We start from the raw sequence: 27,422 nt of genomic DNA, 5'->3' as shown, positions 1-27,422 counted from the left end.
CAACTCTATATAGATTTGAGATTCTGTACAGAATCTTTGATTCCCCTCCCCCCAATTGTCACCCCTGACTGATTTTCCCCATACAGTCACAACAGTACATTCCTTCATAAGGAGTTACAATTCCATCAGTTATTTTAAGTGTGCCCTGTTACTACATATTTTTAATAAGCAGTACATATACAAAAGATAAGCAGTAACTAAAAAGTCCAATCCTCCAATTTGACAACTCAAAATTACTGTCAATCACCCTTTCCTTAACTCTGAGTTCTCAGAGTTGAGTTATTTTCAGCTCAGCATCTTAAACAATTAGTTTATGCATGTTTGTATTTACATGCTAAAGTCATAAACAAAAGCCAAGTACTGCTATCAGTAGCCAACTAAAGAACAAATATTACAATTATTCCATTCCATTGCAATGTCCTGGCAAAGTCTTGTGTCTGTTCGTAGAGTAAGATATTTTGATGCCAAACATGTCAGAGCAGTGAGTCTCCCACCTTCAGCAGAAATTCATCCCGTTGGAGAACATCTTACCTGAAACTCCCATACACTATGAGAAGAATGGATATCAGAAATGTAGACACTTGACTGGAATCCACCAGGGAGTAGGCCCTAGAGAAACAAGAGAACAGTACAGTCAGAGCGGCTCAGCCTCACAGACCCTACACATTGGCTAACGGAGCTCAGCACTACAGTCCGCTATGTTCGGTCTTTGTCTTTAAGAACAGAAAACTGTAAAATCTGCTAGGTGAATACAAAGAATAAATGGATAGCTTTGTAGCTATTAGTAGTAAGTTACAGGATGTTAAATACCAATGCTAACTCCAGATGACACTCAAGCACGTCTGTAACATCCTCCCGATTTTACCAGGGTGCCACACCACAACGGCGCTCAGTGAGCTGACGTTCACTGGCTTACAGCTGAACCGCAATGATGCCCCAGACGCTGCCTGTGACGGAGTGAAGTCTGCATCTCTCTCCTTCAGGTTTCTACATTAGACCTTTCATGTCAGCATTTCTTCTGATCCTTTACTCAACCAACCGGGAGATATTTCTCCAGTCACTCAAAAAAAAAGGCCTATCTAGAAGCTAACCCACAAATTCTTTTTCTTCCTCTGTCAGACACACTGTTTTAACTTGTGTGTCTACGCCACTCTCTGTCTGCTAAGTAGGCACACTGTCACCTACTTCACAAGCGCATTCAAAAATGGACAGAGCAACTTCAGAAACATCTAAGATCTTCCCTGCCGGTCACGATAGAAGGAAGAGGGTCTGAGCCTCTAGCCTGTTCTCTGTCCACATGAGGAAGCAAAGTAGGATCAGGGTTTCACTACGAGAATTGAGCTCTGGAGTGGAGACCCATGGTAAAATGTAGATAGATGAGAAGAGAGGGAAAAGGAGGTAATCCAGAAAAAAATGCTGGGTAGCCTGGCAATTCAAGGAAACTAAGGACCCACTATGTTATTTCACAGCCTCTCCTACCAAAACACCAACAGACTGTGCTTCCTCTCAGGCCCTCCTGCTGAGCTGTCTGTTCTACAGCTCTAGATGGACACGGAGGACACTGACTTCCTGTTATCTGAAATAAAGGAATCCTTACTGAAACACAGAAAGAAACCGAACACATGCATTTGAGATCTGCCAAGACCAGGCTCGCCAAATGTACTGAAAGCAGAATGGAAGATTTTGCCAAGTGATATAAGTATATATAAGTCAGTTGCTGAGTTATTACGAAAACTGCTAATTTTATAACTGCACACCTTTGAGTAATAAAAGCTACCAGAAAGTTCCCTCATCTACAAGGTTATACGCACTGAGATTTTGTAGAGCCATGCTGGATTTTAGTAACTGTTCTACAAACATCTATTTCTAGCTGCTTTATCAGCAAGTGCTTATAACACATACCCTGCTAAAAATCATGCCAAACGAAGACACAGAGAGTACTGTGCGCAGCATGCTGTGTGTGTCAGCCTTCTAGCTACACAATGAAAGCATTCTTGTCCACCCAGCAAGCCAAACAACCACCATGCCAGCTCTGCAGACACAGCCTTAGGCCAGCACTTTTCAAACTTTTTGGTTGTAAAACCACTTACACTCTTAAAGTTGAGGATTCCAAAGACCTGCTGCTCACGTGGATTATAATTAATGATATTTATCATACTTGCACCGGAAGTTTAAACTTGAAAAGTTAAAAATTATTTGTTGGGCCCGGCGCGGTGGCGCAAGTGGTTAAGGTCCTCGCCTAGCATGCCCGGGATCCCATATGGGCGCCGGTTCTAATCCCGGCAGCCCCGCTTCCCTTCCAGCTCCCTGCCTGTGGCCCGGGAAAGCAGCAGAGGACGGCCCAAAGCTTTGGGAACCTGCACCCGTGTGGGAGACCCAGAAGAGGCTCCTGGCTTCGGATCGGCATAGCATCAGCCGTTGCGCTCACTTGGGGAGTGAATCATCGGACGGAAGATCTTCCTCTCTGTCTCTCCTCTCTGTATATCCGCCTTTCCAATGAAAAAATAATAAAAAATAAATCTTTAAAAAAAATTATTTGTTAACATATACAAGCCCATTACGTTAGTAAATATTTTTTAAAAGAAAAACAACTGTATTTTCCAAAAAACACCAAAGTTTAGTGAGACAAGGGCATTCTTTCATGTTTTTGCAACTTACTTTTTTTCTTATTAGAAAGTCAGATATACACAAAGAGAAGGAGAGACAGAGAGGAAGACCTTCCATTCATTGATTCACTCCTCAAGTAACCACAACTGCTGGCGCTGAGCCGGTGCGAAGCCAGGAGCCAGGAACTTCCTCCAGGTCTCTCACGCGGGTGTAGGGTCCCAAGGCTTTGGCCCATCCTCAACTGCTTTCCAGGCCACAAGCAGGGAGCTGGATGGGAAGCGAGCCCACTTGGACACAAACTGGCGCCCATATGGGATCTAGGTGCGCTCAAGGCGAGGACTTTAACCACTATGCTATCACGCCGGGCCCAGGGAGGAATTTAACAACTTTTCTAAATCACCAAGGATAGTCTTTCTTGATATGATACAACAAGAAATTCAACAAGTTGTAACTTCTTCAAGGTTCTTTGCAATGTGGAATCTGAAACCCTATCATTGGACCATTTTTTTTAAAAAGATTTATTTTTATTATTATTATTTTTTTATTGGAAAGGTGGATATACAGAGAGGAGAGACAGAGAGGAAGATCTTCCGTCCGATGATTCACTCCCTAAGTGAGTGCAATGGATGCTATGCCGATCCGAAGCCAGGAGCCTCTTCCGGGTCTCCCACGCGGGTGCAGGGTCCCAAAGCTTTGGGCCGCATTGGACCATTTTTGCTATATTACATTAAGAGCGGGATGGATCTTCTGCCTATGGCACTGTAACCTGGAAGGTATACAGAGTTCTGTAGCTCTTCCAGATACTGTCACTTTTCACTACACAGTGTCTGCAAAGATGACACCTGCTGTTGTCACTCCTGAGGCTCCCTGTGACAGACATTCATTCTCTAAAATTCTGATTTTCACTTCAGAACTCAGATTTTAACAGTCAGATATGCTCTGTTCTTTTTGCTTTTATGTGTGTGATAGGCTTATTGTATTCATTCATTCATCCAGGTCTCCCACGCAGGTGCAGGGTCCCAAAGCATTGGGCTGTCCTCGACTGCTTTCCCAGGCCACAAGCAGGGAGCTGGGTGGGAAGTGGAGCAGCCAGGATTAGAACCAATGTCCATATGGGATCCTGGCATGTTCAAGGTGAGGACTTAGCCACTAGGCCACAGCTCCGGGCCCAAAGGAAACTTTTTAAAAAGCTCTGCCTCCATGTCTCTGCTGCATTGTGTCTGGCATCAGGGAGACAGGCTGAACACAGAAAAGCCGGTGGGACTCAAATCAGCACTCACATGGGATGCTAGTGCAGCAGAAATGGCTTGACCTGAAAATGGAGCCACTTAAAGGAAACTTTCACTGCTTCATCAAGACCACCATAAGTAAAAGTGACATAAAAAAAAAAAAAAGGAATAAAACAACCCAAACAAAATGCTGACGCTGCGGTCTAGCAGGTAAAGCAACATCAATATCCCATACAGGCACTGGTTTGATTCCCAGTTGCTTCACATCCAACCCAGCCTCATGCTAATGCTCTTGGGAAAGTCGTAGAGGATGGCCACCCACAATGAAAGACCGGAAATAAGCTCATGACTTCATCCTGGCCCAGCCTTGACTGGTGCAGTCATCTGGGGAGTGAAGCAGCAAATAGAAGATCGCTCTCTTTCACACAAATACGTATATACATACATTACATTGCGTACATAAGTAAGTCTTTTTTTTTTTTTTTTAAAGATTTATTTTTATTATTTTTTCATTGGAAAGGCAGATATACAGAGAGGAGAGACAGAGAGGAAGATCTTCCGTCCGATGATTCACTCCCCAAGTGAGCGCAACGGGCCGATACTATGCCGATCCGAAGCCAGGAGCCTCTTCCGGGTCTCCCACGCGGGTGCAGGGTCCCAAAGCCCTGGGCCGTCCTCGACTGCTCTCCCAGGCCACAGGCAGGGAGCTGGAAGGGAAGCGGGGCTGCCGGGACTAGAACCGGCGCCCATATGGGATCCCGGGCGTGCGAGGCGAGGACCTTTAACCACTTGCGCCACCGTGCCGGGCCCCATAAGTAAGTCTTAAACATACACCAAAAAAATCCCCACAAAACACCAACAATGTACTTGGTAAAGAACATGATGACTAACACAGCTCAGTATTAAGCCACTGCCTGATTCATATGAGAGTACAACATTTATCCCATTCCTGCTTTCTCACCATGAGAAAAAGGAATGCAAAAATGAAAATATGATAATTTTTGTAGTATTTAAAATAACTGCACTAATTCAAATTTATTTGAAAGGGATGCGCGAGAGAGCATGAAAGGAGGGAGGGAGGGATTCACAAACTCCTCTATCTGATCACCCCTTACATGCCGACGGCTGTCAGAGCTGGGCCGACCCAGGCCTTCCACACGGTAAGAATCTGAAGCAGCCTGCTGCCCTCCAGGGCTGTGCATCAACAGGAAGGTGAAGCAGCAGTAGAGCTGCAACTTGAAATCGCGCACTTGGATATGGGATGCTGGTATCTGAACCGCTAGGTCAAATGCCCATTCCCACCCCCATGTAAGGGCCACGGTGTAGCGGGCTAATCCTCTGCCTTTTCACACTGGCATCCAGTATGGGCACCGGATCAAGTCCCGGCTGCTCTATTTCCAAACCAGCTCCCTGCTAATACACCTGGGAAAGCAGCAGAGAACAAATGCTTGGGCTCCTGCACCCATGTGGGAGATCCAGAATAAACTCTTGGCTCCCAGCTTCAGACGAGGTTAGTTCTGGCAGTTGCAGCCATTTGGGAAATGAGCCAGCAGGTGAAAGATTTCTCTGGCTCTCCTCTAATTCTGTCAAATAAATAAACTAATTAATTAATCCTTAAATTCAAAACAAACAACAGTGCTCCTGGAAAAAAACCTCAGAACCCTCTAGGGATCTACAGGCCACACTTTGAGAACCACATCCCTGCCTATATCTACAAGCCCCAGGCACACAGTGCTAGCCCCATCAGATATAAAAAGTTTTTAACACTTATTTATTTAAAAGATAGAACAAAGATCTTCCATCTACTGGTTCACTTCCCAAATGGCTTCAACAGCTGGTCCTGGACCAGGCCAAAGCCATTAAGGTTTTGTTGGTGGCAAGGTCCACATCTGGAGTCAAATTCTGCTGCTTCCCCAGGCCTGAGTAGGGATGGAGCTGAATTGTAAGTGGAGCAGCTGGGACTCTAACTGGCACTCAGATGGGATGCTAGGTTTGCTGGTGTCAAAATAAACAGTAACTTTTATTTTTCTATCCAAGATTTCTGGGCTCAAATATCACATGCAGAAAAATCACTTGCATTTAGGAAGATGCTACACACGTTCCGTTCATGGGAATAGGCTGAACTAATCTAATAAAAAAATTTAATCATTAATCTAAATAAAACTGTCTATTATGATGCCCACAATAACCCTTTCCCACATTTCCTCATATTTTAAGGGGAAAAACATGTATCTTAGCTTAATAATGAAATATGGATCTTATTAAAACAAGAACTTGGGGCCTGGCACTGTAGCCTAGTGCTAAAGTCCTTGCCTTGTGTGCTCTGGGATCCCATATGGGTGCTGTTTCGTGTCCTGGCTGCCCCACTTCCCATCCAGCTCCCTGCTTGTGGCCTGCAAAAGCAGTCAAGGACGACCCAAAGCCTTGGGACCCTGCACCTGTGTGGGCGACCTGGAGGAGGTTCCTGGCTTCTGGCTTTGGACCGGCTCAGCTCTAGCCGTTGCGGTCACTTGGGGACTGAATCACCAGACAGAAGATCTTCCTCTCTGTCTCTCCTCCTCTCTGTGTATCTGCCTTTGCAATAAAAATAAATAAGGCTAACCAGCTGCCCTGGTTAGTTTTTCAGTTATTTCTTACAAGAGTAGACCCTTCTATGACGTCCCAAGACTTCTGCTTCTGCTTAATGAATGGATTAAATCAGGGCTACTAGCAATCAAGGTTGGTCAAGATTCTATCCATACATTTAACCTCATTTACAAATAGTACTTCTAATCAATGGAGTAAAATCCCTAGAGTAACACGTACTAATTCTGGAAAATTAAACAGGTTGGAAATACTCTAAGTCAATGGAAGGGGTAGAAAGAACTAGAACCAGTGAAGCCAGTGAGGGCTCTTACAGTAATGTAAGCATGAGGTGACAGAGCCCTAAGTCGTACGACTTGGAAACAGAGGAGGTGATACAATGCTGATCTGTATTTTGAAGAGACAATCAATGGCACTTAGTAACGCTCTGGACAAAAGGAATGGAGGAGCAAGAATTAAAAGTTCTATGGGTGATGACAAATCCTGACCTGATCATTTAGCCTGCTGGCAGCAATGAACACCTGACTAGATACCAAAATCCAGAATCAGGAGCTTCATGTGATAGAGGCAGCTGGACACAACTTGGCAACACCCTTTGGAGACACACCACTTCCATCTGGCCCCAGGTTAACCTAAGCAGCAAGCCCAAACAGCACCAGACACTCCACTTTCCTAACATGGGACAGCAGTGCGCTGCTGCCTTCAGCCTTTCAAGGACCTATGCCACTTTGGGAGTTTACATCATTTTCTAAGGATGAAGGCTTCGCACTGGAAGCTAGGAATGAAACGGAATGGTGCCAGGGAGTCTGCCAATTCATCTTTATGGATGGGGAGGCCCGCGCTACCCTCAAAACAGAACAGATTCTTGGAGAAGGAAAGATGAACGATAACTAGAACAGAAGGGAAATGTGGGCAGTACTTTTGGAGAAAACTAAAGAAAGGTTAGCTTTCTAGATGAAAAAATAACACCTCCTGCTCCTGAGACCAGAAAGGTCAGAGAGATTGACGATGGAATGGAGGAGCGATGAAGATTTAGAAAACAACTGGTGCCAGAAGGGTTCCATCATGGCTACAGAGAAAGTTGCAGGGTTACTCAGCATGAAATCAGGGGTCAGACCAGGTGCAAAGAAAAGTGAAACTTCAGGAAGGATCCCAACTTAAAAGCTTCTTAAATTCAGATATCAATTTCATAAAGTTAAAGACTCTTATAAAATTCATAAGGCATAATTTGATATTGACTCAACAGATAGACACCTGAATTCCCTTCAAATAAAGAATGTCTGAAGTGCTCCATAAATGAGCCAAGTAAAGATGTTCAAGAAAGATGCACATAAAGAGCCAGGCAGCGTAAACTCTGGCAGGTTTCTAGAAGACTGGTTGAAAAAACAAGACTGGCTTTAGGAAGAAGGCATAGCATGTATAATGGCCAAATGGAAACAGACCCAACTACTCAGCCTGAGGAGAAAGAATGCCTAATGAGAATAGGACCAAGAAAATACACTGAGCACACCCTGTCAGACCACCTGCATCCACCTGCTACAGAACAGGCTAGAGCACAGGTCTGCAGGCAGGCAGCACAGGTTCAAATTCTGGCTCTGTCCTGTGCCAACGGGACGACCCTGAGTAAGTGACTTCATCTTTCCAGGCTTCTATGCCCCCATTGATAACATGAAGGTAACAACACACATCTCAGAGTTTCCATGAATGCTAGCTGGCAAATGAAGTGTTGATAACCAAAGTCACTACTGTATTACTGTTCACTGGAATCACTATAAAATGTTCAGCCAAGGGATCATAAAATGAAGAAACTAGGAAAAATTATTTTGATAGTTTTTAGGGATAACACTGAAGCAGCTGTTCTAGTCTGAAGTATCACACTATTTAATGCATTTATTATGTGCCCAACACCATTAAATGGAACGTCTTTCTACTACTTTGTATTACCATGCTGTGCCAGTGCAACTCCCAAAGTTACATGTGAGAGGGGACGCCTTCCAAGGTTTCCAAGTGAGAGTCTGGACTCAAATGCAGATGCGGGGTGGAGTGGGTGGCCGGGGGAAGGAGGGCAGGGGTGCGGGGAGTGAGGGGATGGGGCAGACTGCTCAGTGCCACGTGCTGACACATGGCAGGTTTACCAGGACTTTTCTGTCCTTAGCAATAATAAACATTTAATGCTCTTAGTTTTAAGAATCAACAACTGGCATCTTTCGCTGGAATTAATCCACTTTTACATTTCTAAAAAGCTTTTGATGAAACAACTGTTATCCAGAGCTCCAGGAAGGGGCACAAAACAATACAAATATACTATCGGAAACCAAAGCAAGAACAAGAAACCCAGCGTGATTTATTTATGGATTTTTAAATTAACCTTGACAAAAAGTGTCACATTCATAAAATCAATAGAACTTACAAAGCTATACTCATGAAAAATTGGTAGCTTAAAGGGTACTGGATTCTATTCTAGGGTTGCAGAGTTATGCCTCAATCATAAGGATGTTTTCAGAGCAAAACTGATAGAGCAAAAGACAAATCCTCGTTAGATTTTAACCTACAAAATATTTTTCTAAATCTGAAAAGTGGAGTCCTTCTTTGTAGAGAGAAGGACAGATAGAGAGAAATTTTCCATTTGCTGGTTCACTCCCCAAGTGGCCGCAATGGCTGGAGCCAAGTCGATCCAAAGCCAGGAGCTTCTTCTGGGTCTCTCACATGTGTGCAGGGGCCAAAGACTTAAGCCATCCTCTGCTATCTTCCCGAGCCATAAGTAGGGAGCTGTACTGGAAGTGGAGTGGCATGGACCTGAACCAGTGCCCTTACGGGGTGCTGGCACCACAATTAGCCTGCTATGCCATGGCACTGGCCCCTATAGTCTCTATACTATTTTTTTAAAAGACTTATTTTATTTATTTGAAAGGCAGAGTCATAGGCGGAGGGAGAGAAAGAGATCTTCCATCTGCAGGTTCATTCCCCACATATGGCCACAGAAGCCAGTGCTGGGCCGAGCCAGGAGCCAGGAGCCAGGAGCCCGGACCGAGAGCTTCCTTCTGGTCTCCTTTGTGAGTGTATAGGGCCAATCACATGGACTACGTTCCTCTGCTTTCCCAGGCACATCAGCAGGGAGCTGAATTGGAAGTGGTGCAGCTAGCACTTGAACTGACACCCATAGGATGCCAGTGTCCCAAGCAGCAACCTATCCTGCTACACAGCAACTCAGACTCCAAGCTACAGTACTTACTTTTAAAGCCTGAATCACACAGACTTTGTTTACTTTCAGACAGTCATACGCCACCAATACTGAAACCAATGTTAACTTGCCCCCACATATAATAACAGACATGAAGAAAACCTTTAACAAATTCTTTATTTATAAAGTATCCAAGCAACCAAAGCCCTGCCTGAGATAGTTATGCTGCTGTTGTAACAGTAACAACAGTTAATATCACGGGGCACTGTACAAGCTGCTGCCACTGATCTGTTTCTTCCTCCACATACGCTTTCTGCTTCAGCTGGTGAAGACGCAGAAGCAGAAAGGGCCGAATGACCCTGTCCAAGGTCATTCAGGTGTCCCATTTAGGCTCCAGGGCTCTGGACGCAAAGGTAGTGCTTCAAATCACTTCACCATATCCCTCTCGCTCCACGTGCACCCCCAGCCTCAGCCTGGATTGGTAAATTGCAGCATGAATCAAAATACAAAACACAAACACACACACACGCATCATTTCCCGGGCTAGACCATATGCTATGCCATAAAGATAGTCCTAATGAATTTAAAAGGGCTGATCATGCCAAATATGCTCTCCAACTACAGAATTAAATTAGAAACCACCCACATAAGGAAATCTATGAAATCTCCCAAATATCTGGAAATTTTAAAATATGCTTCTAAATAACCCATCATAAACTGAGTAAGGATAAAAATATCAATTATTCAAAGTATATGCAATGCAGCAAAAGCCATGTTGTTTGAGGAAAATCCACAAAATGAAACAATCACACTGAAAGAGAAAAGGTTTAAAACAGATCATCTAAGCTCCCACCTTGGGGGATAAAAAGCAACAAATCCCACTATACCCAGAAAATCAACGCAACTGAGAACTACAAACCTTTCTGAACAAATAAGCTGACTCTCAAATTTGTATGGAAGCAAAGAAACTTGAGAATAGTCAAAACAACTGTGGGGAAGGGGAAACTGGAGGATCCACATTAATTAATTAAACACTATAAAACTATGATATTAGGGAAAAACAGACACACCATGCAATGGAATGGAGCACAATTTCCAGGAATCCACAAATACATCATCAACTGATTTCTGACAAAGCTGTCCAAGGGAAATAAGTCTCCTGAACACAGATTCCACAGGCAAAATAAACCAAAACCCTTATCTGCAGGGGTGAGTGTCGCGGCCGGCTGAGCCGGCAGCGTGGGAGGCCTACTCCCCAACCAGCGCCAGGTGGAGTTCTGGCCACTCTGGTAACGGGCCTGGGAAGAAGCAGATACTGTTGCTGAGTTCCTGCCATCCACCTCAGGCTCCTGGCTGCAGACTGGGCCAGCTCTGACTTCTGTAGTCATTTGGGAAGTGAAACCAGCAAATGGCAGACACCTCTCTCTGCTGCCAGCCTACCCCTCCCATCTTTCTCTTCCTCCCCCCAATAAACAATTAATATTTAATGAAAACTCATCTATATACAAAAAATCACACCTTCAGATGTAAAACTTTGAAACCCCGTAAGTTTCTATAGGAGAAAACAGCTTTATGACACTGAGCTGGATAAGATTTCTCAAGATACAAAACATAGGCAAATTGCACAAGAAAAGTTTTAAGCAAGACTTGAGAAACACTACCTTAAGAAAAAAAAGCTTTATTTTATTTTATTGTAAAAGCAGATTTACAGAGAGAAGGAGAGAAAGAGAGAAAGATCTGCCATCTTCTGGTTCACTCCCCAAGTGGTCTTAATCGTTAGAGCTGAGTCAATCTGAAGTTAGAAGCCAGGAGCTTCTTCCAGGTCTCCAACATGGGTGTAGGGTCCCAAGACCTCCACTGCTCTCCCAGGCAACAAGCAGGGAGCTGCAAGGGAAGTAGAGCAGCCTGGACACAAACCTACACCCATATGGGATCCCAGTGTTGCAATGCAAGGACTTCAGCCACTAGGCTGCCATGCTGGGTCCAATAACCAAATAAATCTTTGAAGAAAAACAAATTTTTAAATGAGAAAGTAGATTGCAGCTTCATTCAGAATTGCCAAAACCTGCAAGCAACCCAGTATCTTATTAGTTAGGGACCACAGAGACAAATTCCTATAGTGCAGTGCTACTTGGCACTGACACTACTAACAGATGTGGCATGGAAGTCTCTCAAATGCCATTAAGCTGCACAAACGAAATCAAGCTCAAAATGCTAACAACTCAACTCCATGCATTTACCATTCAGAGTAAGGAAGCACAAGTCCACAGCTTCAGCCAGTGCCAAGTCCTATATAGTCTACATTTCTTATACCTATATACCTCTGATAAAGTTTAGTATTCAAGCTGGACAATTAGAAATTAACAATAATAACTGATAATAAAATGTAATAGTTCTAGCCATTTATCACACTTTAAGTTTCATGAACTGTGGCCTTTCCTCACCCAAACATCTTACTAGTGTGCTATACTCACACACTGCCCCTTTGACCATCGGAAACTGAAATCCCTGAGGTGAAACCACAAATAAGGAGGAAGGGAAACAACTGGGAATACGGCTGACAGGATCGGTGACCAGAGCTAAGGAACATATTGTTCTGAACTTGAAGTGAAAATTCACTCCTATAAGCACATAGTGCTGCCTGGAAAACAGCTTTTGGGTCATCTCTCATTTCAGAAACTATGAACACTTATTCACCACAGTGGAACCGATGGTCAGGAATTCTGCCAAGAAGGCCCGAGGAGCCCGGCGCAGTGGTCTAGCGGCTAAAGTTCTTGCCTTGAATGTGCCAGAATCCCATGAGCGCCGGTTCTAATCCCGGCAGCTCCTCTTCCCATCCAGCTCGCTACCTGTGGCCTGGGAAAGCAGTCAAGGACGACCCAAAGACTTGGAACCCAGCACTCATGTGGGAGACCTGGAGGAGGTTCTTGGCTCCTGGCTTCGGATCAGCACAGCACCAGCTATTGTGGTCACGTGAGGAGTGAATCATCAGATGGAAGATCTTCCTCTCTGTCTCTCCTCCTCTCTGTGTATTTCACTTTGAAATAAATCTTAAAAGACAAAAAAAAAAAAAATCCTATAGTGGGAAAGCTACTGGGTACATTTTGGCATTTTTTAAAAATTCACCAAAAATGGGCCCGGAGCGGTAGCCTAGCAGCTAAAGTCCTTGCCTTGAACATGCTGGGATTCCATATGGGTGCCGGTTCTAATCCCGGCAGCTCCACTTCCCATCCAGCTCGCTGCTTGTGGCCTGGGGAAGCAGTCGAGGACTGCCCAAGGCTTTGGGACCTGCACCTGTGTGGTCGCCCAGAGGAAGTTCCTGGTTCCCGGCTTCGGATCGGCACAGCACCGGCCGTGTGGTTACTTGGGGAGTGAATCATTGGACGGAAGATCTTCCCCTCTGTCTCTCCTCCTCTCTGTATATCTGACTTTGTAATAAAATAAATAAATCTCTAAAAAAAAAAAGTTCACCAAAAATGGAAATTTGAAAAAAAAACTACATATGAATTGTGAAATTTTCAGGGGGCTGGCACGTGGCATAGCAGACAATGCCACTGCCTGCATTCTATATGAGTGCCAGTTCAAGATATGGCTATTCCACCCCAGATCCAGCTTCCAGCTACTGGCCTGGGAAAACAGTGGAAGATGACCCACACGCAGAGCCCACGTGATGCGCCTGGCCTTGGTGTGACCCAGCACCGGGCCTGCAGCCATCCGGGAAGTGAATCACTGCTATCTCCTTTAATCTTCTAACTTTCTAAATAAATTTAGTGACTGGTGCTGCTCTTCCACATGGGTGCAGGGTCCCAACGCTTTGGGCCGTCCTCAATTGCTTTCACAGGCCACAAGAAGGAACTAATGGGAAATGGAGCCACTAGGACACAAATTGGGATCCCAGCACATGCAAGATGAGGACTTTAGCCGCTAGGCTACTGCGCCAGGCCCTGTATTTTCCTTTTGTCACAAATGCTCAGTATTCGATTAGTTGGCAATTAAGTTTTCTTTTTTTCAGAGCCAAGTAAGTAACAATGTAACAGCTTTCTATCACTCATTAACAGCATTAATCACAAAGCTTGGGTTGGTAGATCTAAAGGTAAACGAAGGCAAAATGTGAAACCAACCATTAGGCCCAGGGTCTCTGTCAGGTCCCCAGCACTCTTTTAACATGGAATAGCGAATCTGAGGCTCGCTTAGTTTTGATCACTAATGTAGACTGTCCGCATGAATCAGGTCAGAGAGAAAACAACGCACAGCTCAAAACTGTGAGAGCAGATGGATTCAGTTCTTAAAGTTGGCAGAGTTTAGAAACTGCGAGAAGAGTCATCGAAGCCCCCTGAAAGCCAGTTTCCTGGACTGAGTCAGAACTACATGCAGGAACCAGAAACCCTTACTCCTCAACCTGAAACAACCGAAAGCATCACACTGCACACACAGAGGTTATGCAGAGAGATAAAAACTCAGGGAGGGGCATAAAACGTTCCTGAAGAAATTAGTGGAAAGGGGCAAAAACACAGTGTCTTAAGCAATTTGGGCTGCTGTAAGACAGACTGGGTAATCCGTAAACAAGCTTATTTCTCACTTGACTAGAGGTCAGGACCGGCAATCAAGGCCCCAGCAGGTTGTGTGTGTGGCAGGGTCGGGCCCACTCTGCTCCCCACCTGCTCACCGAGCCCTGGCAGGGCAGCAGGGGCTGACGAGCCTTGTGGGGTCTCTTATTCGCCTCTACACCCACTCAAGAGAGCTCTGCACTCAGAACTTCATCAGGTCCCCCAAAAGTTCTACCTTTTAATTCTGCCCCACTCGGGCTCATGTTTCAATGTTTGAACTGGGGTCAGGAACACCCTAACATTCGGCCATGGCACACAATATTGAAGATTTAACAAATATGTGTGGTTGATGGAGAAACTGCCAAGGCAGCTGTGAAAGCACGAGTTTGGAAGCTGCAAAGGCAGTGCACTCACAAAGCTCTGACTGCACTGTGCACTGTTTCTTGCTTGAAAGATGTATTACTAGAAAGAAAGCAAAAACGAAAGCAAACTTAAAGGTAGTCTAGGGCTGATGCCATGGTGTAGTAGGCTAATCCTCTGCCTGCCGTGTCAGCATCTCATAAAGTTACCGGTTTGTGTCCTGGCTGCTCTGCTTCCAACCTAGCTCCCTGCTTACGGTGTGGGAAAGCAACAGATGACCCAAGGCCTTAGCCCCTGTACCCATGTGGAAGACCCGGAAGACGTTCCAGGCTGCTGGCTTCAGGTCAGCTTACTTCTGGCTGTTGCACCCATCTGGGGAGTGCACCAGTAGCTGGAAGGTCTCTCATAGCCTCTCCTCTTCTCCCTGTAAATCTGCCTTCAGAACAAAAAAATATAATAGTAAAGAATTTTTTTTAAGTAGAAGTACTCTTTCTGCTTCTAACACGGTTACCAGAGAAGGGATTACCAATGCTAAATCAGTTATATATCAAAGCATCTAAGTCAGTCTTCTAAATGTAGGAAATTCCTTCACATTACTGACACCAACTCCTACAAAGCTGTGGCCCACTGGTAGGCAAGACAATTTCAGAAACTACTACTAAAGTGGTTAGTAGTGGATTAAAGAACCACACAGAAGCAAGTGAAATTAAAAGATCTGCCTACCAGCAGTGATCAGTCCATCTCAACTAGGTTGGCAATACAGAGCAAACACAGGTAAAATCACAGTTTAGGAAACCCAAATTGCCCTTAAAAGACCAATATATAAAGTGAATTTTGCATGTGGCATTATGTCTAGAATCGTGCCTAACTCTGCCATACAGTCTGCCTTATAGAATCAGGAACATCCTAATTAGCCGACACTCCAAACACTTCATGTTCTATTCACAGATTCTCTTTCTTTTACATCTACCCTCCCCACGAAGTCCTCGTGATCTCAAGTAACACTATTTCCTAATAACTGCCATTTTTCAATTCAAAATTCTGGGTAACACATTTTTAATCTGGAAATCTGTGATTGGAAGGATGCTGATAAGGATTCAGTGAAAAACCCCCTGGCTGAGAGAGAACACAGACACACCCAGGCAGACCCCCGCCAGCTGCTATCCGCGCACGGAGAACCCCAAGGCTGTACACTTCAGAGTGTTTCTGAAACACCATCCTCTGGTGTACCGCTGCAAAACTCATCAAGCTTGGAGAAACTGTTTTAAAGCAATTTGCTGGATCAATCTAGAAGCAGAAACATGATGAATGACTGGGGAACAGCAGCTTCAGGAGCTGCCATGGGAACCAAGTTCCAGGAAGAATTCCTTGTACTGGAAGTCTTCCTGAGGCACTTACTCCAGATGTTCCAGAGGTTTTGAGTATGGACCGTCATCTTTTCCCTATCTAATCGACTCTAGAGTCACCTGAGTTACGGACACCCCAGTTTAGGAAGTCTAAGAACACAAATGCTGCTCTGCTGGGCTTCACGCTATGATGAACACTCTTCTCCTCTGATGATGGACTCAGAATCTCTCAAAGAAAACTTTCCCTTTTTCAACTTGAGTAATTCCTTGTATTCATCCCCATATGCTGCCTTAAAATACCACACATGAAGACTTCAAACCACACGGACTGCATTCCCTGCTAGTGCTGGAGGACAGCTGTCAGCCCTGTCTCCCAGGGATGGTTCCTTCTGGAGGCCTGGAGAGAATGACTTCCCTTACAGCTTCAAGAAGACTACCTGCATGCCTTGGCTCATGACCCCTCTGCGCTATCACTACAACTTCCTGCTCCACCGTATCTGCTAACTTTGATCCTTTGACCTCCATCTTCTAATGATGTAGCAATTACATCGGGCACACCCAGATAATCTAGGGTAAGACCCTTGCCCCAAGTTCCTTGATTCAGTCACACCCATTAAGTCTCACTGTACTCAAAGGTTCTCCGTATTTAAGCATGGACAGCTCTGAGGGACCCGATTCAGCCTACAATAAACTGAAGAGATTTAAAATTATATAAAGTATATCCATCTAGAGTATTTCATTCAATCTGTAGGTAGTATTATCCACCCAATTTTATGAATGAAAAAACAGGTCTAAGGAAGTTAATTTCTTGGCCACAGGCACAGAGTTACCTAAAGAACTAGGCTATGAATGACAGCAGACGGCCCTAGAGACCACTGACAATCACCACATCCTTTCCTCTATCTACCATGCTACTTACTGTCATTTGTTTTTTCATTATTTCTTTACTTACTTCCTGCAAAGACAGAGTGACAGTAAGAGGGATTATCTTTCATCTACTGGCTCACTCTCCAAATGCTTCCAACAGCCAGGATGAAGAGCCCATTCGGGTTTCCTTATGAGGCAGAGCCATCACCTGCCGCCTTCCAGAATGCGCAGGAAAAGCACCTGGATAGCAAACACAGCAGCTAAACTCAAAACCAGGCATTCCAATTTGTGATAGGTGCACTTCAAACAGTGGCTTAACTGCACATGTACAACACATCCTACACATTAATTACCCAGCCTATCACTTTTAGTTTTCCTGTTCAGTTGAGAAAACATTCACGTAATCAAAACTGCAATTTATCATATGAGTAGATCTCTTCACAGAGATTCCTACTAAGTCATTTTGGGGAGGGGAGGGACAGAGGGAAGAGACAGGTATGCTCTAAGCCAGGAAGGATGTCTAACGCAGAAGCTTAAGCGTTTGCATCCTAAACTTAGCCTCTGGGTAACATACAACTCACATCTTAGAGTCAATTGGAAAACTGCTAACTTCATTTCACATGAATTCTCATACAGTCCTTGCTCTTATTTGACAACAATGGCCCACATCCCACCTCTGCAAAGATACAGCATCCTAAAAGTGGATTCAGTTACTTAATGCTGAGTTGTGACATAAATACTTTTAACTATTAGACTACTATGTGGTATCTGACAGATGTCACTGTGTTTCCCTGGAAACGGTAAGATCCTGTATGCCCATGTATATTTGAACCTGTGAGTGTATGCTGTTCTCATTACTGCCTGAACCCTAATTCTGACCAGCATACTCCATGGTATGCTGGCCCTATCTCTAGAAAATGGGCTGACACAGCAGAGGGAACCTCAGTTATTCCACATATTGCCATGACTATTTGACATTTTCTACTAAAGACACACTCTTCCCCCATTACTTTATCTGCTCAACCACTATTTACTCCTGAGGAAAGCAAGCAGATGAAACAAAACGCCTGTGCACACGGAGGATTTGACTAGTCTGTGAGGCTACAGTGAGAGGCAGAGTCCCTGGGATGGACAAATAAAAGACATTAGCACTTTTACACAGTCAAGGGAACTGTAGTTATTAAAAAGGCAAGAGGGCAAAAAATACCCAACACAAATGTTAAAAAAAAATCACTGTCTTTAAAAATGAACCCAGCAGAAGCAAACTGATAAACTGTCACACAAATTGTCATATTTCCTAACTCTTTTGATATGATTTTAATACGAATGTTGGCAAACATCAGGTATAATGATGTAAGCTAAAGCAAATAAAGTTAGAGAGTGTTCAAAATAAGGCAAATTCTTAAATCTTCTAGATCATCAAGTCTCAAAGATAACAGAGTATGAGGGGCAATCATTCATTAAAGTACAGAGGCTCAGGAGCTTTTGGCTGCTCAGAACTAAGTAACTGCAGAGTCATACTTTCCAGAACCACTGTCTGGGGATTTTTCTTTTTAAATCATTTTCATGGCAGTCGAGAAAAACTATGAATTATAAAAGCTACTGAGGACATGAATCTGGATCAGAAATAACGAAAACACTACACGGGGGGTGGGGGGAACCACCCATCAAGAATGAAAGGAAAAAGAAAAAAAAAAAAAAAAAAACAGAACACAGTAACAGAGAACAAAGCTGAGCTCCATGGAACTGATGCCCTGGGAGGCTATCAGCGCAGCCTGCACCGAGACGTGCACGTGAGCGCCCCCGTGAGGCTGGGAGAGGCAAGGGAAGGGAGGAAAGCCAAGAGTTCGTAAAAGGCCAGAAACATTCACAAGGTTCAGCGGGAGGGCATTAAACGGTAAACACAGCACACCCCTCAACCGTGTACAATGCCAAAGAAACTCTAAGCTCCGCAACACTTGTCAATTACACATCTATACATATCAGATGTAAGGACACCAGTGCTGCCGAAACACAACAGAGCAGAGTGAACAGCACGGCTTGTTCGCCTTTTGAAAGCAGAAGTGCTGTGGCCACCTCCCTTGTACAACCTCTACATGTGTCACCAGCAAGACAGAAAAAGATACAAGCCTGAGGTCGAGGAAGCCTTAGCAGTCACACGTTAAACTATATAGTTCATACTCACATGTTTTATTAAGGTGAAAAACCATTCTAACAATAATAAGATTTTCTGAAAGACCTAAAGCCAGCTGTTGGTTGCATTCACAAAAAAGGCAGTCGGTCTGAATGCTCTAAAGTTCAAACATCATTACAGAACTTTACAGAGGCTGCCACCATGAAAAGCTGAATTTTCTGTTACTTCTATTTCTTTTAAATAGCAGCTGTCATGAAGTGTTTCCAAAACAAAGCCTGTGGCTACTCAACTGAGACAAGCACTGCAGTATATGAATGCTCTTCTGTTTAACAATGTTTTGAGACATTTATTTAGATCCAGTAGCGAGTCCAGCTCATTGCTGCCTGCATCTGACTGGTGAGACTTCTGCAACAGAAGGTGGAGGAACGAATGCCAGGCCATCCCCTGCCTTCCTCCACGTGCACGCAGGAGAGGGAGGGTGCGAGCCCCTTCTGGCCTGGCTTCTCTGTGTGGAAAGATTCCAGGTTTCCAGAGGGTACAGTTACAACTAGAGAGAGAAAGGGTACTGTAGATAATCACATCCTTTTTCTGAGCAACAGCAGAGTAAAAAAGTGGCCAACGGGTGATGGAAAATGCTACAATATTTCACCCACGTGCTCGTTCACAGCACTAACAACTTACAAAGCTGACCCCAGGATAAGTGTTTCCAGACGCACACACAGTAAGTGAACCAAAGTAACAGCTTACTGGCAGTTTCCAAAGTTCATCTAGACACTGACAGCATACATACAACAATTTCTGTTAACTAAATCATATATCCATGTTGCTTAACAATATCACTTTGAAAAGTTTAATTTTAAAAAACCATTACTCTCTCGGTAACCTAGCAGCTAAAGTCCTCACATTGCATGTGCTGGGATCACATATGTGCACTGGTTCTAATCCTGGCATTCCCCTTTCCCATCCAGCTCCCTGCTTGTGGCCTGGGAAAGCAGTCAAGGACGGCCCAAAGCCTTGGGACCCTGCACCTGCATGGGAGACCTGGAAGAAGCTCCTGGCTCTGGCTTTGGATCAGCTTAGCATCAGCTGTTGTAGCCACTTGGGGAGTGAATAGTGGACAGAATTATTTTCCTCTCTGTATATCTGATTTCCAAAATAAAATTTTTTAAATCTTTTTTTAAATTTAATTTTCATTTTATGATAGTTTCATAGGTTCTGGGATTCCCCCAACCCCATCCCATACCCTCTCCCCATGTTGGATTCCTCCACATTGTTGCAGTAGTACAGTTCAAATGCAGTCATGATTCCTTCATTGCAAGCATGTACCATGCATAGAGTCCAGCATCTTATTGTCCAGATAAATTCAACAGGGGAGACCATCTCTGGTCTAAAAGTAGAGCTGGCAGAATATCATCCCATCCAATGAAAAGCCACAACATAACATCAACAACAATTTACAATATTATGGAGTTAACTGACATGATATTAAGTGACCAATATGTTAGAAGATGCAAGTTTTTAACCACATCTTTTGATAACTTCATTGACTTTTGGATTTTAGTTTATACACAACCAGCTGCTATACACCTTAGAATGCTTATAGAGTACTATTCAGTTGTCTCTTGTCTATTTTCATTTTTATATTTGGCAGTTTATAGTACTGAAACATAATTTTTACTGAACTTGATGAATTTAAAAAAATCTTTAAAGAAAAATCACTCATCTTAAGTAAAACAACACTTGCTTCAGGAATGTGCTAACTACTTGGTCAGTCAGTAAAACAGCCTGCTTCCTACACAGAGGAAACATGTCGCTCCCACAAAAGGATGGGCTTGGATCTGAAGACCAAAGGCCAGCAACACCGGTCTTGCTGGTCGCTGTGCCTGTTCACTGTGCAGATGTCCCTGGAAAGCTGAAAAGAAGCCACCAGCTCACATGGCATTGTCAACATGACTGTATAATCCTTGCTACAACCCTACAGAAAGCTGCGACCTCCATTTAAATACTCAAAACCTATATATCTGGAACATGGAGGTCACTCCATAGGTGATTCCTAGGTCTGTATGATTCCAAAGCCTATGCCCTCAGAAATCTTGCCCCCACCTCCCATTATCACTTCATGTAATCAGAAGGAAAGATGGGCCTGGTGCAATAGCCTAATGCCTAAATCCTCGCCTTGCACCTGTTTGGATCCCATATCGGCACCGGTTCTAATCCCAGCAGCCCCACTTCCCATCCAGCTCCCTGCTTGTGGCCTGGGAAAGCAGTGGAATACGGCCTAAAGCCTTGGAACCCTGCACCCATGTGGGAGATCTGGAGGAAGCTCCTGGCTCCTGGCTTTGGATTAGCTCAGCTCTGACCATCGTGGCCACTTAGGGAGTGGATCAGAGGACAGACCCAGTAACATTTATATTCAAATTCTACCAGCACCTCAGTGACAAGTTGGCCTCCACCACAGTCCCACCCCAGGACTGGTGCGTCCTCACATCCCACCAGGGCCTGCCGTTGACAGCCTGCCCCACTGGCATCCTGGAGCAGTGTCCTATCTACAGCCTGAGTCTGCCCAGGCCTAGGAACCAGGGGCTGTGCTCACTTCGCCTCACCAAGACTGCAGGCCAGGCCAGCAGCCACCTGGGTGGCCAGCAGAGAAATCAGGTCCTCATCCACAGGGGATGCCTAGGAGTGTGGATGGTACTGGATGCACACGCCAGACAGCTTCTGCTTGGGCACTTATGTGGTCAGCATCAAGGGGAACATTGTCAAGGTGGCCACAGATGCTTGAGACGCATGGACAACTGAGGCTTGGCCCTGGCCTTGGGTCCCTGTGGGGCCCCATTTTCCCCCACTCCTCACACCACAGTGCAGCCCCAGGGCTGCTGCCTACAGGTCAGTGCATAGAGCATAGATTTGGCTGCCTTCCTCTCTGCCACCTGCTGACACAGATGGGGCTAGCACCTGCAACACCTTCAGAGGCAGCAATAAATAAATCTTTTTTAAAAAAGAGAGAGCAAGCAAGCACGTGGTTTTTTAGGCTTTGGTGGGTTTTTGAGTAAATCTGGCCAATCCTTAAGGAGTTGGACAGAGTAAGTTGTCAAAAGGTTTGATGCGACCTGGTTAAGAAACTTCACATTCACTGCAGGCATTTGTATTTACTCCTCCCTGGGTTCTGAATCTCTCCAGTGCTCTGCTCAGTGATGGATCCTCCCCATGGAGTAATGCCTGTGTGCTGTAGCAGCCATCAGAAAGTTCACGTAAAATGCATATGATGGAAAAGAAACTATTCATGGATTTAAGAAGTATTTTGCAGGAGCTGGTGTTGTGAACAGGTCAAAACCACAGCCTGCAACATCAGAACTTAGAGTGCCTGCTTCAGTCCTGCTTCTGCACTTCAGATCCAGCTCCCTGCTAAGGCACCTGGGAAAGCAGCAGGGGATGGCACGAGTGCGAACAACCCTGCCAACCACATGGGAGACCAGGACAGAGTTCCAGGCTCCTAACTCTGGCCAGGCCATTTGGGAAGGACCCAGAAGCAGAAGGTAGCTCACTTGATGTCTCTATCACTTTGCCTTTCAAGTAAAAATAAAAATTCTTAAAACCTGCTTTGCAACAAAATAGACATCTTTAAATTTTGTTTTTTTATAATCTTCTAAAAAATTTTTGTGCAAATTAAGGACTTGTCAAACTTTGAAATCCATGTATGGACCCCATTTATGGGCCATCTATTAAAGCAGCTTTTCTCAAGTATAGGTCATCTTCCTAGTGATACAGAATGAAAATGACATACTCTAATACAGTATGTACAGTACACATAGTTAACTCCTATTCATAGTTATGTGACTGGCTTTCTGCTCATAATGATCTAGGTTTAGCTCTTAAAGCATTTTAAAAATGTCACAAAATATTAGATTACATACAGATAGAGATGGGAGAAGCAATCTAGCCACAGACAAACCATGACGACGCTCTGGGAATGTCTCGGGTTTCTACTAGCTGAGTCCTGCTGGCTTTAGCACCATCTCCACTCTGGAAATGACTGTCACAATCTGACAGGATGTTTTAACAACCAAGAAAGCAAAGTTTGTACGTAGCCTCTACCTTCGCCCTTTCCTCATACACTAAGCCGAGCCCACCCTGACGCTCACGCACACTGCACCAGACAATGCCTGCACGTAGTTCTGCGTGAGCCACCAAGTCAATCTCACGAAACTCATGCCCATTCACTCCCAGCAAGCAAGAAATGTCTGGCAACCAAGGAAAAGTCAGCTTGTCTGATGCGACACCAACAGCAACAGAGCTGCAGGTTTGCTTGATTAGAGTGGCAAACTGGAGGCCCGGAAAGCAATATGTACACCCTCCACAGCATTTCAAAACATGAAGTTCTCATCAAAAATTTAAAATGAAGATATTTCCCATAGAAATAACAGATTTCTGACTTCTTTCTCATCAGAAGACAAGGTCAGCATTCCTAGATGGCAACATCTACCTGGTACCTTTACAAGGGCTTCTCCAAGTATTATAGTAGCCAGCAGGCCCAACTGAGCCACCTTCCTCAGTTCAGCTCATCCATGTTACCTGCTGGGCTCCCGGATCTCCAAAGTCTCTTCACCCCCCCCCCCCATATCCATCCACAACACTGGAAGGATGACTCTCCAGCTGCCTACCACCTCCTCAGGAAGGATGTAACAGACCTCCGCTGACTTCCTGGCTCTGGGCTGAAGGATGGCCCAGCTCTCTAATTGCTACAGATGTCAGCTGTGCCTCTCAAACAAATAACTGTATCTTTGAAGGGAGAAACAAGGTAAGTACAATGGAAGAAATGAGTGGCAGGGAGGAACTGAAGGGTGGTGGCAAGGGGCAAGTAGAGAAGGGAGTTCGGGGAGGGTGACAGGAGCTGACTATGCTAAGAAAGGGTTGCCAGTACAGCTGGCATGAGGAATCACTTAAGTGCCTGCAAAATGCCTGCTTGGTAGCTAAGAACCACTAAGAACAAAGACATAAAATTTAAAAGTTTTTTTTGTACCAAATTAAGCACGTTTTAATTCTGTTTTCCACGAACTTTCTGAAACACCCACCCTTCTATCTGACCTCTTTTTTTAAAGATTTATTTATTATTGGAAAGGCAGATATACAGAGAGGAGGAGAGAGAGAGAGAAAGATCTTCCATCTGATGGTTTGTTCCCCAAGCGGCCAGAACAGCCAGAGGTGAGCCGATCCGAAGCCAGGAGCCTGGAACTTCTTCCGGGTCTCCTACATAGGTGCAAGGTCCCAAGGCTTTGGGACATCATCAACTGCTTTCCCAGGCCACAAGCAGGGAGCTGGATGGGAAGGAGGGCCACCAGGATTAGAACCGGCGCCTATATGGGATCCAGACATGTGCAAGGCAAGGACTTTGGCTGTTACACTATTGTGCCTCACCTGAGAAATGCAGAAATTTAACCAGAAAATTTGTTAACTCTCATTTGATAACTCCTGAAGGCTCAAAACCATAGTAACAGGTGTTTTTAAGGGCTAGTTGTTTAAATTCAAAATCATTCCATAACCTCAAGGCATTTCTCCATATTGACAAATGGCAAGAGTCACCTGTTTGCAGGCTGCATTATGCCAATAGGAACCTGAGTTGGGGTCAGCAGACAGGAACATATGGCCAACACTAGACACTAGGCGGTGAGTGGCCGTTAAGCTGCACCACACCTAACCAAGTTAAGTTACTTCAGTAGTAACAATGACACTGTAAACTGGGGGGAGGGAGGGGATGACCGGAGCCGTGCCAGCGCCTATTCCAGAGCACACAGGCCCAGTAAGCCTGTCCCAGCTCCACCATAGACGGGGATGTGGCCCTTCCTGCCTGGCTTTGCTCTCCACTCAACACTCCAGAAAAGGAGAGGGGGGTGGAAACCAGGACCTCCCCGCAAGTAACCATATGCGACCCGTAAGGCAGTTATCAAAAATGAGGTCATGTCCAAAGAGATGCAACAAGATTCTCAAGTGCTGGTAAAATACAACATAAAGGAGGATACTGCAGCCCACATCAAGAAGATGAGGATGGGGCGCAGGGCTTGGCGAGTCGCTCTCCACCGCCTGGCAGTGATGTGGGGACCTGCGGGGTGGCTCAGAGGTAGAGGCTTCTAGAAAGGATACGAAGTTTTTGAAGTTTTTCTGCTCTTGTAAAGTTTCAGAGTTTTATTTTGGTTTTTTAATCGAGCCTGGGGGAAGGGGAAAAAGCACCACGGTTTCCGGCCCGGGGGAGCCGAGGCTTCCCTGTAGGGTAGGATTCATGAGTGTGAAGGATCTATCTGGGTGTTCAGGGTGTGGGGTGGGGGGAGCTTCTGGGGTGTCTGCCGTGGGGCCGCCTGCCCTCTAATGGGGGAAGGGACCTGGATGGAGGCTGTGCTGGGGGCTCAGTGAGGAGGCTACCAGCCCCCCCCCCCGGGGGGAGCTCAGCTTGCAGGAAGGGAAAGAAGTGGCAGCCGGAGCCACCGAGGTCCCCATAGAGAGTGGGAAGCAGAGGCTTGGAGGCGGGGGGAACAAGGACCAGAAGCAGGACAGTGCAGCAGTACGTGCAGGGATGCTGGGAACTTTAATTCCCTCAGAGATTCAAGAGGTTTCCACACAGCATGTTGTATAAGAACAGTCAGAATCTACATAACTCGGAGAAGCTTGCAAGAATTTCCCAAACGCCCCATCATCCTTGGCTTAGGCAGCTGTCCAACGGGTTCCGATCTCCCAGTGGGGAAATCCTTGTGGGCCAGGCAGGAGGTTATTAGACCCATCAGGTAACGAGCAGGGAGGTGGCAAAGAGTCCATTTTGAATTACAGGGAGCAAGAGTACAGGCCAGCTGGCTGTCAAATTCTGCTGCAAACACTCATAGGGACAAGAGAGTGCTTAAGTGTCTTTCCGTTTACTTACTTTTTTTAGGCATAAAGAATGAAATCCCTGAGTCTCCTCCCAGTGGCAGTTCTCGCACACCAGTGGGTCACCGGTCCAGGTTGACTTTGTCCACCTCCTGTTCTGACAAGTGCAGTGGCCTTGCTCTGCTCACCACACCCATTTTGTTTCTTGTTGGTTGTTGCAGCACAGTACTGCCTGGCCCACACCCAGACACAGCTTTCACATAGTTCAGAGGGAGTCAAGACCTAGTCTCGCCTATTCTACACCCAAACTGGCTCTCACGAGCACCAGTGGGGGCTGGAATCAAACCCAATCTGTTGCTCCACCACCTTCGTGCACACCCGTTCCGGTGCAATCTGTATCCATGTTACAGAAGTGTCTGACCCTTTAAATTTAAGCTTTCCTGTGCAGCTCTCTGGCATGCAGTGGAGGTTTTAGCCTTCTGAAAGCCTTTGGCATGATGCCAGATGTCAGCCAGGATCTTCCTTCTTCCTCAGGCATTCAAGTGGGAGGGGGCCAAATTTTGACTTTTTTTTTTTTTTTTTTTTGCATTTGGGGCACATGACAAATGTGAGGAGTTTCATTCTATTCACAAAAAAGAACATGACAAACTGCCACTATTGGTAACACATGCTATCAATGAATAAGAATATAATAGCACTGTGGTGCTGTGCCACAGTGGGTTAGCCCATCACTGCTCTGCTGGCATCTCATATGGGCTCGGGTTCAAGTTGGGGCTACTCCATTTCTGATCCAGCTCCCTGCTAATGCATCTGGGAAAACTGTGGAGGATGACCCAAGTGCCTGGGTCCCTACCACCCACTTGGGAGACCTGGAAGAAGCTCTTGCCTCCTGGCTTTGAATTGGCCCAGCTCTGCAGTTGCAGTATTTTGGGGATTGAACCAGTAAGTGGATGGAAGATCTGAATACCCCCCTCTTTCTCGCTCCATAACTTTACTTTTCAAATACATGTAAGTCTTAATATTACAGATAATATCAAGATATGATTGCCACTGGAACAACATGCCCTGAGGGCTGGCTTTCGACCTCAAGTTACCCCGCTTCAGCTCAGCATGGTTGCAGTAGTGCACCACTCAGGCCACTTGGGGGTTGAAGACCACCCTTTCTTTCTAAGAATTTGAATATGTTAACATCCCTTTTTTCTGCCCTTACAAGTGGTTGCTTTATTCAGAACTCAATTTCCAGCGTTTCCATTCTTTCCACAGCTTTGCTTGGCACTGCATTATCAGGAACTTGATTATAATGATGCAGGTGGCTTTGTTAAACGCTGCATAGAAAGTGCCTCTGGACAACACGGTGAAAATACATGCCAGTTCACTGAAGGACAGGGCAGCATGCATTTGTAAGAAAAGAAATCATGTCTGCTTACAAAATCAAAGAATTTTAAGCCAAAACAAAACAATAAAAAGCCTAAGAGGCACTGAAACCCCCCTAGCAGAATGCTTCTTCATCGGGGGCATACCTGTTCCTGGCTGCGGGACTGAAGGCCTACAGTTTGCTGCTGTGGTCCACAGCTGTCCAGCTGTGCCGCTCTGCTTTTTATTACCCCAAACACATCAACTCTTCACATCAGCTACTGGTGTGACATTATTAGCTAAGCCTTTATGTGTGAGATAGGAATCCCTATGCCTACAAAACTGACCATGGAAAATAACAAT

At 45.2% G+C, this 27,422-nt stretch overlaps 1 protein-coding gene and 1 non-coding gene across 3 annotated transcripts in view; both read right to left on the bottom strand.

The window, feature by feature from the left end:
- SPPL3 (signal peptide peptidase like 3) overlaps positions 1–27,422 on the bottom strand; it is a 78,707-nt gene that overhangs the window by 29,786 nt on the left and 21,499 nt on the right. For both annotated transcript variants that reach the window (XM_041003962.1, XM_041003963.1), the window contains one exon: positions 532–609. In XM_041003962.1, the coding sequence (XP_040859896.1) occupies positions 532–609 (78 nt within the window). The remainder of the gene's footprint in view (positions 1–531; positions 610–27,422) is intronic.
- Positions 21,711–21,831, bottom strand: LOC121172124. Its single transcript, XR_005886204.1, has one exon. It is a non-coding gene; the product is annotated as a small nucleolar RNA SNORA17 (small nucleolar RNA).

Source organism: Ochotona curzoniae, unplaced genomic scaffold, assembly GCF_017591425.1.
Source record: "Ochotona curzoniae isolate NIBS_2020 unplaced genomic scaffold, NIBS_Ocur_1.0 scaffold_274, whole genome shotgun sequence".
Taxonomy (NCBI): Eukaryota; Metazoa; Chordata; class Mammalia; order Lagomorpha; family Ochotonidae; genus Ochotona; species Ochotona curzoniae.
This window is presented reverse-complemented; position numbering and strand designations above follow the sequence as displayed.